At 42.0% G+C, this 18391-nt stretch overlaps 1 protein-coding gene across 4 annotated transcripts in view; it reads left to right on the top strand.

Moving 5' to 3' along the window:
• The window catches only part of PDZD2 (PDZ domain containing 2), a 139013-nt gene that overhangs the window by 106325 nt on the left and 14297 nt on the right, over positions 1 to 18391 (top strand). For 3 of the 4 annotated variants that reach the window (XM_032206417.1, XM_032206415.1, XM_032206418.1), the window contains 8 exons: positions 1948 to 2080; positions 5034 to 5115; positions 6113 to 6216; positions 6999 to 7167; positions 8340 to 9130; positions 10311 to 10455; positions 12468 to 16029; positions 16696 to 16813. In XM_032206417.1, the coding sequence (XP_032062308.1) occupies positions 1948 to 2080; positions 5034 to 5115; positions 6113 to 6216; positions 6999 to 7167; positions 8340 to 9130; positions 10311 to 10455; positions 12468 to 16029; positions 16696 to 16813 (5104 nt within the window). The remainder of the gene's footprint in view (positions 1 to 1947; positions 2081 to 5033; positions 5116 to 6112; positions 6217 to 6998; positions 7168 to 8339; positions 9131 to 10310; positions 10456 to 12467; positions 16030 to 16695; positions 16814 to 18391) is intronic. The other variant, XM_032206416.1, reaches the window with a different exon arrangement.

Here is an 18391-nt window from a genome sequence, read left to right as displayed (position 1 = left end):
GGTTGTTGTAGCATGGAGGAGATTTATACTAAAGCATTCACCAAAAAGAAAACATTTAAAGACTCCCCAAAGTTGTATTTAATACTCAAAAAATGTTATTCTATGTGCTGGAAGCAACATGGTCATTAATTTTTTTTTAATTTTTATTATTATTTTTTTAATTCTCTATATAGACGACCAAGCCTAATAGCACCCTTTGAGAAAGGGGAGCAGCAAAAAGAGCAGCCTTATGTCTTTTTATCAGAGTAGCTGCCAGAGACCCTAGATTGCTCAGGCATGTGCAGAGTTCTGTTAGAAGCTCAGTCACCTGGAGGAGCTGGGGGGAGATGTTCCACCTTTCTGTGTTGGTTCATAAATGATGTTGGGTGCTGGGAGCATCATTCAGGAGAGGAGGATGTTATTAAGGCACGCTGGGACCACATAATCTACGCAGAACTTGTGGCTTGAACGCTGCTGTAGAGGACTTACATGATAGTTTTGCTTTTGTGATGGGCAGAGTGCTTTCTGTTTACTTGCTCACCAGGAAAACTGTGATAGAGCGATTTGGCTTTTGGAATAAGGAAGAAGATAATTTGGTAGTTACATCCCTGCAAACCCATGGGTTGGAGGCAGCGGGAGAGAATGAAAAACAAAACAAAACAAAACAACAACAACAACAACAACAAAAACAACTTAAAAGTTCCAACCATACAGAAATGTGTATAGGAAACAGTTCTTTAATGCCAACTTGGTTTCTTGTAAGCCTCTTTGGAAAAGATTGCAGTGCTGGTTGTGTCTGTGTGTAACAGCTGCATCATTTATTAGGTTTAAATGGTTGATTATATCCAGGCATGCTTCCCAGTTTTCTAGCTTGCTTCTTTGAGACATTGCTCCTGTTGTCCCATCAGTGGTTTATGGCTCCGTAAGCCAAAACTTACAGGATGGTTTTGATTTCGGAAAACCACGTTAATCAGATACCGACTTTACGATACTAGAAAGGTTTTCAACTCAGTCTCTCTGTGTCTGAGCTCCCCCTCTCAATTATATGTTTGTGAAAGCAATTTCAGTTTTTTAGTTTCTAATAGGTGTTTCAACCTAAAAGGCAGGCAAAGCAATGACACAATTAATTGTCAGGTCATCCTTTTATTTCATGAGCCTTCACCAGAGTACAGGCTACTGAAGGCTGCCATGTGCAATTGCTAATTTGCTTTTGGCATGTGGCCTCACAGTGTAAGCTCACTTCCATTGTCACAAGTAACCCAACATAAATCAGCCGTAGTGGATTGTTTAAGTGTCTATTTAAAGCAAATGTTTCAGTAATTATGGAGAATGCTTTAATGATATCCCTAGTTGATGATCTTTTCTTTGAACAGTTCCAGATGTCTAAGCAATATGAGCAAGAGTTATGAAACTGGAAAAACAAACCTAAACAATCTATGCTTTCCTCTCTCTCTCTCTCTCTCTCTCTCTTTTTCTCTAATGGGTTCGGTACATTAATTTGAAACAAATATACGCTTATCTTGCTCAATGTATTCCTGGAGTAATTTCATAAATTTGTATCTAAATCATGAATTTCTTATCAGTGTTGCTGTTAAGTAATTCAATATGATGGGAAGGAACTGCCCATCTGAATCTAATTTTTCCTCTTCGGTGCCTAACAAGTATCTGAACGCAGAAGGAGAATTGAAATTTGCTTTTGCTGTAGTCCAAATGCAGCCAATTTTCTCTGTTGATTTAATAGGGTTTGTAGCACTGACGGTAAGTACAGAAGGGATCGCTGGACCGCCCTCGCAAAGTCAACAGGACTTAAAGCACTCACGTCACTGTGAGCAAGAGCAAGACTGGTTTCTTTGCAAATCAGATCTTTTCCAGATACAAGTATCTTTGGAAAAGTTTGGCCACAAGTCAAAAGCACAAACGTTTTTGTGAAAGGCGGATGCGATTAACTGGCTGTATGTCTCTCCACAGTCGGGGCGATCAGATCCTGGAGGCAGATTCGGTCAGCCTGCGTCATGCGGCGTTAAGCGAAGCCTACGCCATTCTGAGCGAATGTGGTCCAGGTCCTGTTAGCCTTATCATTAGTCGGCACCCTAACCCTAAGGTGAGGAGAAAACATGGTAGCGTATCTGTGCTGTTTTGATCTGGTCCTGTAATCTGAGTCTTGCTACTGGGAAGGTGGCAAATGAGGAGTATCGGATTTTTCTCTCTGTGGCATGTACTGTGCAAGAAGGCAGGATAAAGGACATGATGCCTTCCGGTTTTGTAAGTTGTCACAATGCTGTACTCTCCTTGCTGCTTTTCTCTTCATCACCCACTGATCAAAGGCAGTTTTCCTGGAACTGCTTGAGTGAAGTGCTTCCATCTTTCTTCATAGTTGGAACAAGTGGCAACAAATCCTCTTCCTCCTTAAGGTTATTTTGCAGTTTTTCTGTGAGTGGAATATAATTTAGGACCCAGAATATAAATATCAACAGATTGAATTGATCAACTACAGTAGACTAATAGGAATACTGTTGGTTTGGTTTTTTTTTGTTTGTTTGTTTTTTTGTTTGTTTGTTTTTTTATATTAAAAAAAAAGTAAAAAATCCAAAGATCAAAGTTTTCCATCAGGAATTAAAAAACGGGAATCTGGAATGTACTGCTACTGTGAAATCTGTGCAAGGGTGGCTTGAAAATAAGCCTGTGTTTACAGAGTGAGTGATTATTTTAAATCAATTTTTAAAAATTGATGATAGAAGATAAAGCCCTTTTAACCAAGCTGTAGGGAATAATGACTTCTTTTATTTCAATATTTCAAAGAATTTCGTGAGTGTACAAAACCTTCCTGTTTAAACAGGACTGAAGCTGTAAAAATATTTGCATTAGTGGGTCCGGAGAGCTCTGACTTTTGAACTCATAACTACAAATAGAGGCCTTAATAAATCCATATCTAGGAGAACTCAGATTTCTTATTTTATAATTAATTGTGTATTTTCTGCTAAATCAAATATACAAACAATAGACAAATAGGGTCCTACTGCTCAGAGTTTATTATTGTTGCTGTGAGGCCATGTGGTGCTAAAAAGAAAGAGGCTGTGGTTCTGCTAGTTAAAGGTAAGCACGAGAGGGGTAAGAATTGGGCTTATAGCCTAAGATAACAGTATTTCTAGAGAGTCTGTATGCTGTGCTGAACCAGCATGGTGGTTCTATTTGATTGCATTATTAAGGAATATAGACTTCTCAGAGTCTATAAGTAGCATGAAATAAGAACTCCATGGCGTGGAGCCTCCCCTTCTCTTCCATCCTTCATCTCACTGTGGTGGTGTCTTGAAAGCCGATGAGTGACCTAACCAGGTATCTGCTGAGATGAACTGAGTTAAGCTAATTGCTTGCCATTACTCAGTAACAGAGGGAAACTATTAAGTGGATCCTATTACAGTTTTCCATAAGTGATATTTAAAATGACAACAAATCCTTTGCCAAGAATTGCTAAGTAAAGTTAAAAGTTGAACTGGAGGGACCCTAAAGCATTTCCACCACAGGCAATACTGAATCCAAAGTCCCTTATAGTTGGTTCTCTGAAGGAATATTCCATATGGGAAGCCATATTTATCCTGTATTGCTGTTGCCTTTTTTTCTGACAGCACTGGAGAATTTAAAGAAGTTTTTGTGTGTTGGTGCTTTATTGGTGGTTTTCAAATTAATTTATTTTTTTCTTAATAATACCCCAACCTGCAAATAGTAGTTAAGAACTAGTTTGTCACTTTCCACAGAAGCAGTTTGATTTGCCTGAGGTGTGGAGGATGCTAAAGAATCATAATGGGTAGAGCTTGCAGATGTGTGGATTTCTGGTTAATTTTAAACAAGTACTGCAGTCTGCTCAGCACCTAGTTTTGCTCTGGGGACATCCTGTACCTAATGGTTTGTGTAAAGGTCCTGAGCACACTCTCAGGGTTTGGTCCATGTCCTGTAGGGACTCCCTGTGCCCCAGGAGCCCAAAGGCTTTTGGTTTGCTGTAAGGTCATGCCACAAGCTGAAAACAGACGTATTTCTACAAAGGCTCATGTTGTTTTAGACATTTTTATACTTAATCTCTCATTTTATGACACAAAAGGTCCACAGTACATTTTGTTGCTGAATGTGTTCACTTTGGTGTTTTCATGTACTTCCAAGAGAAACACCACAACATTTTATTTCTTCTTGTTATTCTGAGTGAATGTGGCATTTAAACTATGTTTAAACTGCTGAGTTTGCTTAAGAATCTTTCAAATCTTCTTGGTTCAGAAAGATTCAAGTTTCTGGTCTCTCTTTATGCTGAATTTTAATTCATGTAAAGCAGTGAGTATAGAAATTACTTTTGACAGAGTTAACTCACTTTCTGTTTTTAAATATATACTCTTGCAGACTAGTTTTTCCTGTTCTGAAATTATATGGAGTTTGCCAGTAATAAGAATTAAGTGCATGGCAATAATTCAGGAGAAAATTAGCAAATATGGTAAACCAGTATTTATTCTAAACCCAGAAGAACACTAATTACTAATTTAGTACTAATTTAATTACTGATTTAGTTTTTTTTCTTTAAAAAAAAAAAAAAAAAAAAAAAAGAGAGAAATTAAAATTAAAATGACAGCTAATGTCTTGGAAAGTCTGGTATTCTTCCGGTACGTTAAGAGTAGAATATCTTCTGTTGCTGACGTATGCTTGTGCAAAGCAGTCTTTGTCTATTTTAAAGTAATATTTTCTCAATAAATCAATATACAGTATTTAATTAAGTTACAATTGTCCTGTAATGGCATAATTTGTCTTCAAGTCTGTTGCAGTTTTGTTTGCGTAACATGACACTTCAATATCATTTTCATGAATTTAGCTGGCTTTTGCCTCCTGGTTTCTGTGAGGTGGTGGGACAGAGAGAGTCTGAGTCAGGGGACCAAGACTTAGGAGCTCTCAACTATGTCTGCTTTACAGTGGCTTTAAATATAGTATAGCAGAAATGAGTCATGCATTTGTAGTAATAAGTGGTGAGACTTCCATATTCATTTCTTCTACCCAGTTTAATCTCTTGTACTCAACTTTAGGTTTCTGAGCAGGAGATGGATGAAGCAATTGCACGCACTACTCACCGAGAGAGCAAGGACACAAGCTCCTCTCATGTCACAGGTGGCAGCATGTTTTCTACTAAGTATTTGTCCTTTTCCAGATGTGGGAAGGTTTAGGGACATGCTCTAGGGTTCCCCAACATCAGCAATCTTTTGAGGGCCCTCAAAACAGCAGACAAGTTTGGGGAATGCAATCATTCTGTCCACTGAAAAAATTTTGGCTAAAACATCTGTTTCAGATGAATCAACTATCTAGATGAATTCAGATGAATCTAGATGATTCAGATGAATCAACTACCTAAACCCAACTTGCTTTGGGTTTTACTAGCCTGCCATGATCTGAAAGTAGGGGTGCCAAGAGGTGGTTGCCCTACCCCTGTAGGGAAAGGACAGGAAGAATCAACTCCATCTGGGTACACTTACCCATATGGATAGCAAAAAACAACAACAAAGAAGTATCAGTGTAACAGTTTGAAAAAGTCCAGATATTGTGTACACCACTATATGTTTTAATTTAATTTTAATCTTTGGGATCACGTCAAAAAGTATTCTCTGGTATTTGTCTGTTTGCTGTTTATTTTTGAACTCCAGATTTAGCACTTACTAAAATCTTACCAATGAAAGCAAACTTTTGGCAATGGCAAAGTGACCAGTAAGCTGATTTTCAGACAGAAATGTTAGCTTTGTAATTACCCTTATATCTGTGTCAGCTAAGACCTTTTTTTGTAGTAGACTTTGCCGGTGGCTGCTAATTTGTCTTCTGTGATTGCACCTAGTCAGCAGTGTGCTCCAGCAGGCGAGGGGGGCTGTCTCCTGCTCATCTTATGTTCATAGCTCAGTCCTGGGCCTGGCTGGAGTAATGTGTTTCTGTGATAATGTTTCACCTGATCTGAGGGAGAGCTTGGGAAATGTTAAATAAATCTCACTTTATGAAGGCAATTCAGATAACAAGTGGGATTAAGCGCAGCCCCTGGCTCAGATGGTGAATGAAGGGCTTGTTTGGATATATGGACCACAACTTCAATTTTTTTGGCAACTAACTAAACTGCGTCCAACAGGAGCTGTACAAAAAAGCCCGTCTCCTGGTGTGAAGGCCAAACAAGGAGAGACCTCATCTCCCCTCAGCTGGACGATGAAACGCTTCCTGGAGCCAGCAAGCCGGGTAAAAGGATTAGATGCAATACAAACAGTCTGCTTCAAATGCAGCTTTTACCGAGGCTCTCACTTGATCAGGGAGTTCAAAACCAAACCTCTGTGCTCTTTCCCTGTTGCATGGTCTCTGTAAAAGTGTTTGCTTCTTATGCCACATGTTCAAATCATGACACTGGAGCTGTGAGCTCCTGTTTGCCTGCACGGCCATAACCTTTGGGAGCAATGTGCAGAGCACGGCAGAGAAAGCTGTGGGTTCCTACCTCCTGCCACCTCAAAGGCACCCCTGCTCTGCAGGAAGCTCCTGCTGATGCAGGTGTTAGTTAGCAGGAGAGATTTGAGCCTCTCAAGGCAGAAGGCTGAGTACTTGGTCTCTCTCCGTAGCTATTGCAGTGGAAAAGTCTAATTTTTTTCTGGGAAAGCCAGAGAAGCCATACAGTCTGTGCCCAGAAGTACAAACCCTGCCCTTCTCTCATTGCGTAGGGTGTATGAAGGGAAGTACAGAAGTGAGTGGTTTCATCCTTTGTTTGTGTGTTGAACCACATCTGCAAAGGAGTGGAATTTGGAATTTATTTATTTTTTATTATGTGGGCCAAAAGCATATTGACAGGCTGCATTTTAGCCATCAAAGTTTGACAGTTTGGTCCTCAATATACTGTCAATCCCTGTATTTTTAAAATTGGCCGTAAACTTCCTATGTTGACATGGGTAATGTGAGTCAAAATTGTGGTGTTTGCATGCAGGAAGGGCTTTAAGCATTGTCAGTGACTGATCACCAGCCTCGCTTTTTTTCAGCAGGGATCTGTCAGCTCCGAGGCAGAGCTTTCCCAGTACTTCTCACATGATGGTACAAGCCAGCTCCCATTCTCTGATGCTGTAACTGGCTCCTGTGATGAAGACCAACTCCGTCAGAAGAACAGGAACAGTTTGTTGGATGATGGCTCTCTTCTTCCTGGTAACCTGAGTAAGCGACAGAAATTTGTCTGGTCATTTGGTTAATGCAGGGAGAGTCACTGAGTGCTCATTTGCTTTGTGGAAGAGCTATGGTGATTCCTGTGCTGGTAAGAAATGCCTCGCAGCATAGTGCAAGCTGGTGCTGATCATCTGAAATGCTGGAAGACGGAAGGGGTTTACAACAATGCACATAAACGCCTGTTTCCATGGTAGTTTGTCCAAATTGCTGCTCTGATTATGTGAGAATGACTTTATTTGATTGGCTTGGCCAATGCTAGATTGACAACACTGTCATTGCTGTTGTTTCTTTTTTTCCCAAATGGCATATGATCATCTGATTGATTACATTTAAATTAAAGCGTCCACAGCAACCCCAAATAAACAAATTCAAAATGTCACGTGTAGCAATGTAAAAACAATCAAATGTTCAACCTGACATCAGATACTTTGCATATGTATCTTTCTTCTCCCCATAGTAATTGAGTGAAAGAATCTTTCATTTCCTTATTGAGATGCACCTTATTTCAGATTCAAAGGATATTGTATTTATTCTCCCTTTCCTGTGCTTCTGAAGTAATCTGTCTTCTACTTACTTTTCTCTGGAAATTCATTATTTAATGCTGAAAAGCATTTTCATGGGTGGAGGGGGTGAACTTTCTATGTAGGAAGATGCAGTTCTTTCTAAGAAGGATGTGAAAAGGACTCTTAGGCTAATTAGACTTTAATTTGAAACTGATTGTCATGTGCTTGTATTTTTGTTTGAAAAAGCATTTCTCACTCACTGTAAATTGATCCAGGCAGTAGCATAGATTGAAGCAAGATGTGAAAGAAATTTTGTTGTTTAAAGTAAAATACACATGTGTATGTGCATCCCTTTCTTCTTTGGGTCATAGTCATAATTTAGAAATAAGCTTAAAATAGAACCAGATGTGCCATGAGCTGATTTCAGGAATTACCCATAAATTCTGGAGCTATCTGCCATTGCTCTTGCTGTGTATTTTAGCTAGAGGGAGGACATGAAAAACCTGCTTTTTGCTTTCTGAGGAGAGATTAAGCTTCCCTGCAAACAATGCCACATGTCCTCTGCTGCAGTCAGATGCATTAAAAAAACACTGATAAACGCAATTATAATATAACTTTCTTTTTTTTTCTTTTCTTTTTTTTTTTTTTTTTTTTTCCTAGCTGCTAGAGAAGCAGGACTGGCAAAAGCAAATGGTCTGTCTTCTCCAAACAGTGGGAGATCATCTGGTCCTCACAACAAGCATGTGGAGTCTGTCCGACCTGGCATCCTTAGCGATAGCCCCAAATCTTCCCGCAGCCCCTTTCATCGACAGAGGAGGGTTGTTTTTTATGATGGTGATGCTAGTGATGATGATGAAAGTTCCCATACACAAAGAAGCCAGAGGGTCAAGAGCCAGGAGGATGCTGGCATCGTCATTACAACATCATCTGTAGAAATTGATGATGAGAGCCAGGACAGTGAGTCACCTAAATACATTAGCACAGAGACATCTTCCCCTGTTTTCAGCAACTCCGTGGAGTCTGCAGACAGCACACCAGAGCAAATTGACTCTCCTTTCTTCCCTATCATAGCATTTGACTACTCAAGTGTGCCTGAAGTTCGTCTCAGCAGCCTGAGTTTGAGGGAGCTCCGGGAAGCACAGCTGGAATCTAAGAGATCACCAAAACTGGAGCATAGAGCAGTCACGAGAGTGAAAAGCATGATGAGCACTGAGTGTCGAAGCCTTCAGAGACAGAGGATGGAGGAGCATGGCTCTTACAACAAGCCTGTTGCGAGGATGCTCCCACACAGCAAGAAATGTGAAGCACCTGATGGGACAGGCCAGTGCCAGGGTGAAATTGTCACCCTGGTTCGCAATGAGCATGAGTCATTTGGCCTGGATTTGGAAATCCAAGCCATGCCCTTAAAAGTTGTGGTCACAGGGCTGCGACCAGGTGGAGCAGCAGAAAGGGTAATTTTTTAGTTTGGATTGCCTTGTGATTTGTTTTCACTTCGCAGGGATTGTGATTAAAGAAGTGATCTGTTGAGAGTAAGTGCAAGGGACTTGTCTCTGCTGGACAAAAATTCTCACCCCATACTGTTCTGAAACGCCTGTTAAATTAAATGTTTCTGATTCAGAAGTGCACCCTGGCTGATTAAAAACAGAGAAAGCCAAGAGGCAGATGGACTGATCCACACTCAGAGTTACAGCTTGGAGGGAGCATTGTTCTTTTGTTGTCTTTATTTTTACTAGAGGCAAACACAAGATAAGTAAGTCCTGGTGATATAGATGCTTATTAAGAGAGGAGCTACGTTGCAACTTAGAAAGTATTTTAAATCCCTCTCTATTATTTTATATGCGTGTATCCCTGTATTATACAAATCTGGTACTAGGAGGCCTCGTGCTGGCCTGGTTTGCTGAGAGGTGTGATACTACCAGTAATGCATTGATCTTCTTTGTCTCTTACTTGCTCTTATTAGTGTTGGATACTGGCTTCATGCTGGACGTGGAATTGCTGACTTAGATGCAATGGTGCAGACATAGAAAGAATGATATTCTGGAGTACAAAATCACGTTGCATTTTTAATCTATTTAGGGGCCACTAGTGTAAGGAGGGGATGTATATCAGTAGTTCAGATTGGGCTGTAAAAGTTGGGGGTTTGGGTTCCGTTCCCACCTCTTTTTCTTATGTACTATGCAGTGTTAAGAAACATACTTTGTTTTTTACCTTAAGAGCTTATTCCCTTTCCAACTGAATAATGTAGAAGAGTCCATTTAGTCCAGTGAGAGATTGTGACCAGGAATGTAATTCCTACATGAAACAGTTTCAGTCTTGAAGAAACCAGGTCTGATCCAGCCCAGTTCATTTAAATGAAAGAGGCTGTGTCCTCCATCCTGATACTGATCTCTCAGAGAACCCAGAAGCTCTTTTGACCTTCCTGTATGAGATTGATCATTAATTCCTCTCCTGGCAAAAGCACAGTCTGCTTTTTATTTATATGTTGGCAAACTGACAGTAGAGGTACCTGTGCTCTGCAGTGATTGAAATAGAGAATGTTAATAGCCATTAATTGCTTCTCTGCAATCTTTGCCCCTGTAGCAGGGCTTCTGAGGTGTATTTATAAATTTCTTGCATCTGTCATTGTATTAGGGATCCATGGGCAAGATGGCTGTAGGAGATGAGATTACCACCATCAACAGCATCCCAGTCAGTAAGATGACATACGAGGAAATCTGCTTGCTTATGCAATGCCTTCCCACATCTGTAACCTTGGAGATCCAGAAAACAGCAGCAGGTAAGAGAATAGTTTGGGTTTTGTACCATTTATTCTAGGTACCACTAATAAAAACTGGATTGGTTCAGCTGGATTTGATCTGCTGCTGCCCCAGTTTCCACATCAATTCAGATTAAAAGACAGGGAATACCTTGTGTCTGTGTTGGTGAAGCAGGCAAAGCTCTTCATCACCAAACCAGGCTTCAGGGGTCCTCCCAAGCACCATGATGAGGGGGAGCAAACCTACTTCAGTGTCAAGTGTTCAAAGCTCCCATTTATTGTATGGTCCTCCTGCCAGCATTTGCATTGATCTGAGTCATTTCATGTGGAGCTGAAGCTAACCCAGCAGCAGCCCTATTCTGGTAACCTATTTTACTACTCTGCCTCTTCAGTAAATACATTGACCCTTTATAATTACATGCATCTCTTTAAAGAGTTTGACTTTAAGCAATATTTTTGTGAATGGACAGTAAGATAATAAGACCTTTTTTTTTTTTTTTTGTTTTCATGTGTCAGAATTCTCCTAATATGCAGAAAAGCCGGGATAACTAGAATCTTATCAAAATGTTTATTCGCATGCTTCTTACAGAAAGTATTCTAGTTTGAATTGAAACATTTGATACCTCCTTAGTTTCTGCCCAGGGTTGATTTATGCTGCTACAGCAATATATGCTTCCCCACAGACTGTACAAATTACGTGGTGTGGAAATGAGTGTTTGAAAAAGAAAAGCATACTTTTCAAATTCAGGAAGAACATAATATTTTGCTTCATTCTAGCTTATGATCTCCTTCATGTACCTATTAATACCTGTGAGCCTAAATTGCTTCCAGATGTTTCAAACCTAGTTGTTCTTTAAGGAATTCCTGGCTTGGCAAAGAGTACTGTTCATATTTCCTTATTGCTCTGGCTTTTGCAGACTACTAGCAGAGGGGTAGGGGGACATCAGCACTTCTTTGTCAGGAAACTCTTCTACTTTCCCCTTCCCTTCGCCCTACCCCTATGGAAGAGAAGAGGGTCTCTTCAGTGGGTGGTCCAGCACAGGGAAGCAGGGCAGTACTTCAAATCATAACCTGTCTGCTTCAAAATGCTCTTTTGAGGTGTTTTCCTCTCTGAAGATTCCAAGATTTTGGACTTCTTAACATAGGTACCTAAGATACCATAGGTACCTAAGGTTTGTTCAAGGGTTAGAGAGATGTGCCGACATGTTTGAATGAACACCAAAATATGCTGACTCTGTGAATACACCCCTCCTTCTCCATGCACTTTCTGGGCCTCATCTAGTAGTAATTAGCCTTAGGAAGACAGCTTGAATGGGAATGTGTGTCCCAGAAGTATAGGAAGGTGCCAACAAATGTTTGGGGTGGACTGGTGAAAATTAAGGAACTGGAGCAATGGGTTAGCCAGTATGTACTGTAGAGTAGCACTGACGGGGAGCTCAGTGCATTGTACAGGAGTGGGTTAAACATCTAAGTGAGGAAATGTCTGTACCAGGAATCCAGTAAAGCCCATGTGCTTGATATGTGTACAACATCACCCATGCACGTCACATCAAGCACCTGCAGGAGTGTTGAGAGGATCAGAGTCAAGGTGTTTATGCACAGCTTGTCACAGAGTTTGCTATGCCAGGACCTTGTGTACTCTGTGCAATCTATTGGAGACATCTTTGATCAAACAAGTAATGAGAAACAGTACTGCTCAGCCTGACTTACTGCACAGAGACACTTTGGTAGTTGGCTGTTTGACTATTTAAATCTCAAAGATGAGAATTAAACAGATCATGACTACTCACCCTGGATGGGTGGATTCCTCACCCTCGTGTGTTACTCAAATACACAGACAGGGTTATGATTAATTGGGGTTGTAAATATCATTACAGAAGAGGAGGAGTGCAGTGCAAAAGGAAGACATCTAGTCTGAATACGTGGGTGTCTATTTTTATAGTAAAACCTGGTGATTTTGCATCACTTCCTATATCTGACAGGATTTTGCATTTCTTTTTTAACTTTTTTTTTTTTTTTTAATTGTGATGCAGCTGTCAGCAGATTTACAAACCTCATCCTGTCTCCAGCAGTAGACAGTCAAAATCAAGCTGATGTCAACAGCATCCTCTCAGTTGAGGAAGAACCGAGTGCTGGGAAGCGAGAAGGAGCAGGACTGCAAAACGCTGGCGGTGGCTGTGCGGTGGAGAGAGCAACACTGCCACCTGATGCCACAAGCAAAGATGTGCAGAGAGGTACCATGAGGAGCAGCCGTGCAGAGGACAGCACGGCCATCCCTGTCACCGATATCGATGACTTGCTCAGCCAAATGGGTGCTCCCGAGACCAGGCGCACCCCATCGCGAGCAGAAAGCCCCCTCCGAGAGGAGTACACCACAATGTGCTGCTGCGGGACCGACGAAGGCTGTCCCAGTTCTGAGCCAAGTCCAGCAAAGGAGGAGCAGCTGGAAAAAACTATGACTTGTGCAGCTAATGCACCACAAGGGGTTTTGGGGCTGTCTGTGTTGGACTCTATTAACACAGGCAAACTTTTTACTGTGAATAAAAACTCTTTAAATAACTACTCTAGGAATTTTAGCAGTTTAAGTGAGGATGAGTTGCCTACAGCAAACTGTCTGGATGGTAAGAGAAGCGACCCGTTTCCAAAGTCTATGTATGGGGCTGCAGAAGATTCTCACTCAGACACAGAGTCTGTCACAGAAATATTTGAGAGTACTGGTGATGTGTTGCTCGGGCCTTGCACTGCTGCTAATGTCCCTGCAGTCTGTCCTGTATTAGAGTCGGACGAGGAGCAAATTGAAATTTGTTGTGTGAATGATGAGCCACAAAAGCCTGCTCAAGAGGAGCATCTCAAGGCTGTGACAAGCTCATCCTCTCTGTCCCCACAGCACCCTCATGGTGGCAAAGTTTTGCAAAATGAAGGCTGTGCAATGTGTGGGTCACTGGAGACAAGCATCAACAAACTGGGCTTGGAAGATTGCAGTGGTCCCACTTCGTGTCCTTCACAGTGTTCAGAAGTCTCTTCTGCTTCCCTGTGTTCTTCATCCTCTGTCTTCCTGCCAGAAAAAGACATCTTAAGGAATTCAGTTGATGCCCCTAAAGTTTACTCATTCCATAACAATGGTGCCTTAAGTACAGAAGAACAGAAATGTTTGGGGAACAATAATGAAAATATAAAATGCTGTGAATCTGTTGAAGAGGAAGGGTCTCTGCACTGCAAAAATATAAGCTTTTCCTCTGCTAGAAATGTCAATGGCTTGGAGAACAACTTGCCTGAGAAAGAAGGATGTCATGAAGAACAGAGATCCAAATCTGAAAGTGAAACAGTGGTTGATGACTGTAATCACACTGTTACCTATTGCTTAGCAAAGAAAGAAACCAACTGTTTGTCCAACTTGTCTAAAACAGACAGCAATCACCTGAACACATCATCACCAAGAGCAATATCACTCAGGTCTCCCTTTCCCACTAGATCTAAAGATCCAAAGGCTAATGGAACTCATGACTTGCCAGGGAAAAATGAAAAAAATAGCTCTGTGACTTGCGGAAGAACTTCAAATGGCAAAGTCCAAAGCTCAGGCACAAATCACTGCAAAGGAGCTGCAATACCGCACAGCCCATTGTCACAGAAAAAATCCTGTCAGGAGTCTAAGGGAATAGCACAAAAAAGTATAATGGAAACCCTTTTAAATAGCCAGAAGGCCAAAGGAGGACCAAAGCTAAAAGGGTTCACTATCAAAAGCAAAGCAAAGACAAATTCAGATTCTTCTGGCATTAATTCTACCAAAATCAGTGGGGCTGATCAGAAAAGGGCTTTGGTTTCTCCACAGTTGTCCCCCAAACTCCTGGGGAAGAAAGCACCCTTGTCCCGTAACTCACCTACAAACCCAGATGCTGGCAAGAGCATTTCAGCAGCCTCAAGGACTCTGAAATCAGAGCTAGAAAATAAACCATCTCTGGTCATTTCTGAGGATTCACTTCTGCCTCTCCAAAATGGCACCAGCAGCCCAACAGCAAGCAGTGAAATGAAATGTGGTGGCTGTGTGGAGCTAACACACCTGCAGCAGGCATGGGGAAAGCCAAAAGAAAAACAAGTTTCCATGCAGTCTGCAGTGTGTCAGGGTAAGAGTGTTAAAGTGGACGATTTCAGAGCTGGAGATGGTCAGTCCAAAGCAGTTGTATCCCCTCAGGAGACAACAAAAGTCGAATACGTGAAAGGGAAAACTGAGAACCCTGGAGTAGGCCTGAACATAATCAAGAGCATCTATAGCGCAGATGATGTTAGGCAATTAGATCTGCAAAACATAGGGGCATCTGCTGGAGGCTCCTCTTCACTGAGGTACCCTGCAGAGCAGCCGGAGGGGCAGGAGATTCAGCGCACTTTCATTGAGGTGAAGCTTTCCTCCTCCGCCTCCTCTTCCTCCTCCTCTTCTGCCTCTTCCTCACCAGCACCCTTTTTGCAGCTGCCATTGCTAGAGAAAAATGAAGAGGTGAATGCAGAGGTGCGTCAGCTAACTGAGGAGATGGGGACCGCACAGTATTTCTCAAAAGTGGATGTTGCCAGAGATCGAAATGTCTATGGCTTATCAAAACCTGTGACAAGGACTTACTCGATGCCAGCCCAGTTATCAGGTCACTTGAGGGAGGACTGCCATGCTGCAGAGATTCATCCTGTGCAGGGTTCCCAGGGCCATGCCACAGATGAGAAATATCCCCAGGCAGTGACGAGTACATTAAAGATGGTTCATCTAAACCTGCCAAATGGCCAAAGTGGGAAGGAGCAGGCATACACCTCCAAAAGCACTCAGAGGATGCATGACACATCCCCCTCTGCCACTGACAGTACCTACTCTGCCACCGATAAGCTGAGGAGTTTTAGGAGAAATTACTACTACTATGAGCTAAACTGGCCACATGAACCTACCTCATCCTTCTCTGTCAAACAAAGGATCAAATCCTTCGAAAACCTGGCAAATTTTGACCGGCCTGTCGTGAAGGCCATCGATATACACTCATCCGTGAGGTCTCCCCTTGGCAGGAGGTCGTGTGGTGGGATGGCCACTGCAACCAGCCCCACAGACACGCCACGGGCTTTACGGCGCAGCTTGAGCTCCTATGGCAGCAGTCCAAGTCCAGCTGATACTATGGCCAAGTCTCCTGTGAGCACAGAGCCTACTTGTGCTGCAGAGGGTGGTGTAGGGGAAGGAAAGTCCCAAAGGAGTGAGGAAGGCAGTGCCAGGGTGGACTCAGCAGCCTTTCCAACCACAGCCTCGCAGGTGCGGCGCAGTCGAGGCCTGGGGCGGCCGCCGCTGTCCCGTTCCAGGCTGCGGGAGCTGAGGGCCCTCAGCATGCCTGACCTGGACAAGCTGTGTGGCGAGGGCTTCTCGGGGCCACCACAGCCCGCGTGCTTCAAGACAGAGCTGGAAATCACACCCCGGAGAGCCCTCGGCTTGCCCAGCCGTAGTGACATGGCTGGGATGGGTGCCAGCAGCCCTCGGGACAGCAGCTCGGGAACACCAGGGTCTGCCTCAGATGATGATGTGCCCTGTTCTGGCTCTCTGGGTGGGGAGCACTCAGAAAACAGCTGGTCCCTCAGGTTGGTGTCTGCTTTGCTATTGCTGTTTCCATCAGCCATCTTTCTGCAGTGTTTCATTTCAGCCCTGCAAGGCTCTCCTGAAGCAGTGTGTGTTTCACTCAGCTTTGGCCCAGGACTCAATCCCCTCACTCTTCATGCTCCGTTGCATTTCGGAGCTGCTGCACTGCTGTTTGGTGACAGCCACACTTCTGTATGGGATGAAGTGCTTTATCCTGGCAGAGTCGAGCTTGTTTTATGTGACCCCTCCAGCTGGGTTCTTTTGGTTGTGTTTTGGCTGTGTTAGGGCACAGCAGTCGCTGCCTCCTGCCTGCCCTGGAGGGGAGGCTGTGTAGCGCTGGCTGCCAGCACAGCCTGTGGTGACAAACAAGCTTGTTGTCCTGCCAGATGCAGTCGTCAAAAGTAGCTGTCTCCTTATTGTGTTAATAACTATTACTAAAATCATTGGGAAGGGAGATGGGGAACAGAGTGATTTTCAGAGTTACTTTAAACTATCTCCTTTTCCCCTTGCCATTATCTCAGCATATGCCATTTCTTATCCATTTCTCAGATTTCTGCTTGTTCTGTCCTTTTGTTGCTTACCCTAACACAAATTATACTGTACACCTGAAACATATCTCTACACCGTCTAAAAATACAGCACTATCTTTATTTTTCTATTCATTTTAGCTTGGATCAGCTGCTCGTCTCAAACCTGGACCAGCAAAAATTGCAAGCGGCTTTGTCAGCTGTAGTACCAAAATGTGATGTTGCCACTATGCTCCAAGATGTAAAGGCACAAGTAAAGGTAATAACCAGAAGATAAAACTAAATTATTGGCAGTAGTTTTAGGGGAGTTCTTAACGACAGGTAAAAATCTCTTCCAGACTGTTTCAGAGTTCCTCCATCAGTCCTGTTGTAGGTTACTGTTTGATGGTAGTTTTATTTCTGCAGTTTTTTGAATGCCTGCTATAAACCCATAATGTATTTCAGTGTTTTTTTTTTTGTTTGTTTGTTTGTTTGTTTGTTTTTGTATAAAAAAGGGTCTTGTTTGTCCAGTGTGAAAGCAGTTAAGAGCCACAATAAATAAACTGATTTTAAATGGAGAAGTATTTCTCCATTTCAGTCATTGTTACAGCTGAGAACCTCCTTGAATTGCCTATAATTGCACTACACAATTTAACTGTCCACCAACCATCATGGTCAGACCCACTTCACACACCACACAGGGAAGCTCTGCTCATTCTAGTAGTACACACCTTTTGCTTTAGCAAAAGGTCACAGAAATTGAACTTACCTTGTTTAACTCTTGTTGAACTGGTGGCTTGCAATGCCAGAACATGGCATCTGGAGGATTTGTAAGAGACACCTGTGTGCTTTTAGTGCATTTCTGCAGGAACTAATTGCACCAAGGTAATCTGCTTCATTATCTGGTTGTATATAGAAGACCTCCAAAGTGAAATGATTGCCAGGATGTTCTTTTCTCTGTTTGCAGTGTTTGTGTTTTTGGGATACTTCCACATCCTTTTTAAATTAGAACTGAAGTTGATAAAATAATGACAGCACTGGAGGGAAAACTGCCATCTGGTCTGCATAACTGCTGGCCAAGTTACATTTAGAGTATTCCTGAGTCTTATTCACAAAGGTTGTATTTCATATATAGATCAGACTGAAAGGGAATGGGACCTCCCCAAAATACCCAGCTTAACCTCCTTCCATGGATAGCATAACTAAAGCTTGCAAGTCTCAAGAGCTTGGTGAGCCAAGAGGGTTTGATAGGTTTACAAAAGAATTTAAGATTGGATTGTACTTCTGGCCTAAAGTAATTAAGTGTTCTTTAAAGTGTTTTGCATGGGGTCTTGGAGAGATTATTTATTTATGCCACTTTTCAAAATCTGAGAACTCAAATATTTATAAAACTGAATGCTTTTTGGACTGAACTCCTTGTCTGCATAGTTTCTTATCCATGTTTAAGCCCAATATGGCACATATGCTGGAAAATTTTATGCTAGTTAAATACTGGATTTAAATGTACAATAGGACAATTCTTTATAGTTATGCAATTGATGAAAAATGAGATGGACTGCCCGATTTGGACTGAGAGCTTCCTCAGGAAGAATTTTTCATCTTTTGCTCTGAACTGGGCTGAATTTACTGCTAGTGTTTAATAAGTGTTGTAAAAAAGAATAAAATAGTATATATATATATATAAAGACATTTTATTGATTAGATCTCTGTGACTGATGATCTTTGAATCTGATGAACACGCTAAATGGAGAAGCTAAAGATTTGAGCTCTTTCCTTTTGCATTGCTTGTTTATTCTCAAATCCTAGGCAAGTTTCTTATGAGTTCTGAGATAATAAGTTGTCTGTGCATTGCAAGGAA

Source organism: Aythya fuligula, chromosome Z (assembly GCF_009819795.1).
Source record: "Aythya fuligula isolate bAytFul2 chromosome Z, bAytFul2.pri, whole genome shotgun sequence".
In the NCBI taxonomy this organism is placed as follows: Eukaryota; Metazoa; Chordata; class Aves; order Anseriformes; family Anatidae; genus Aythya; species Aythya fuligula.
This window is presented reverse-complemented; position numbering and strand designations above follow the sequence as displayed.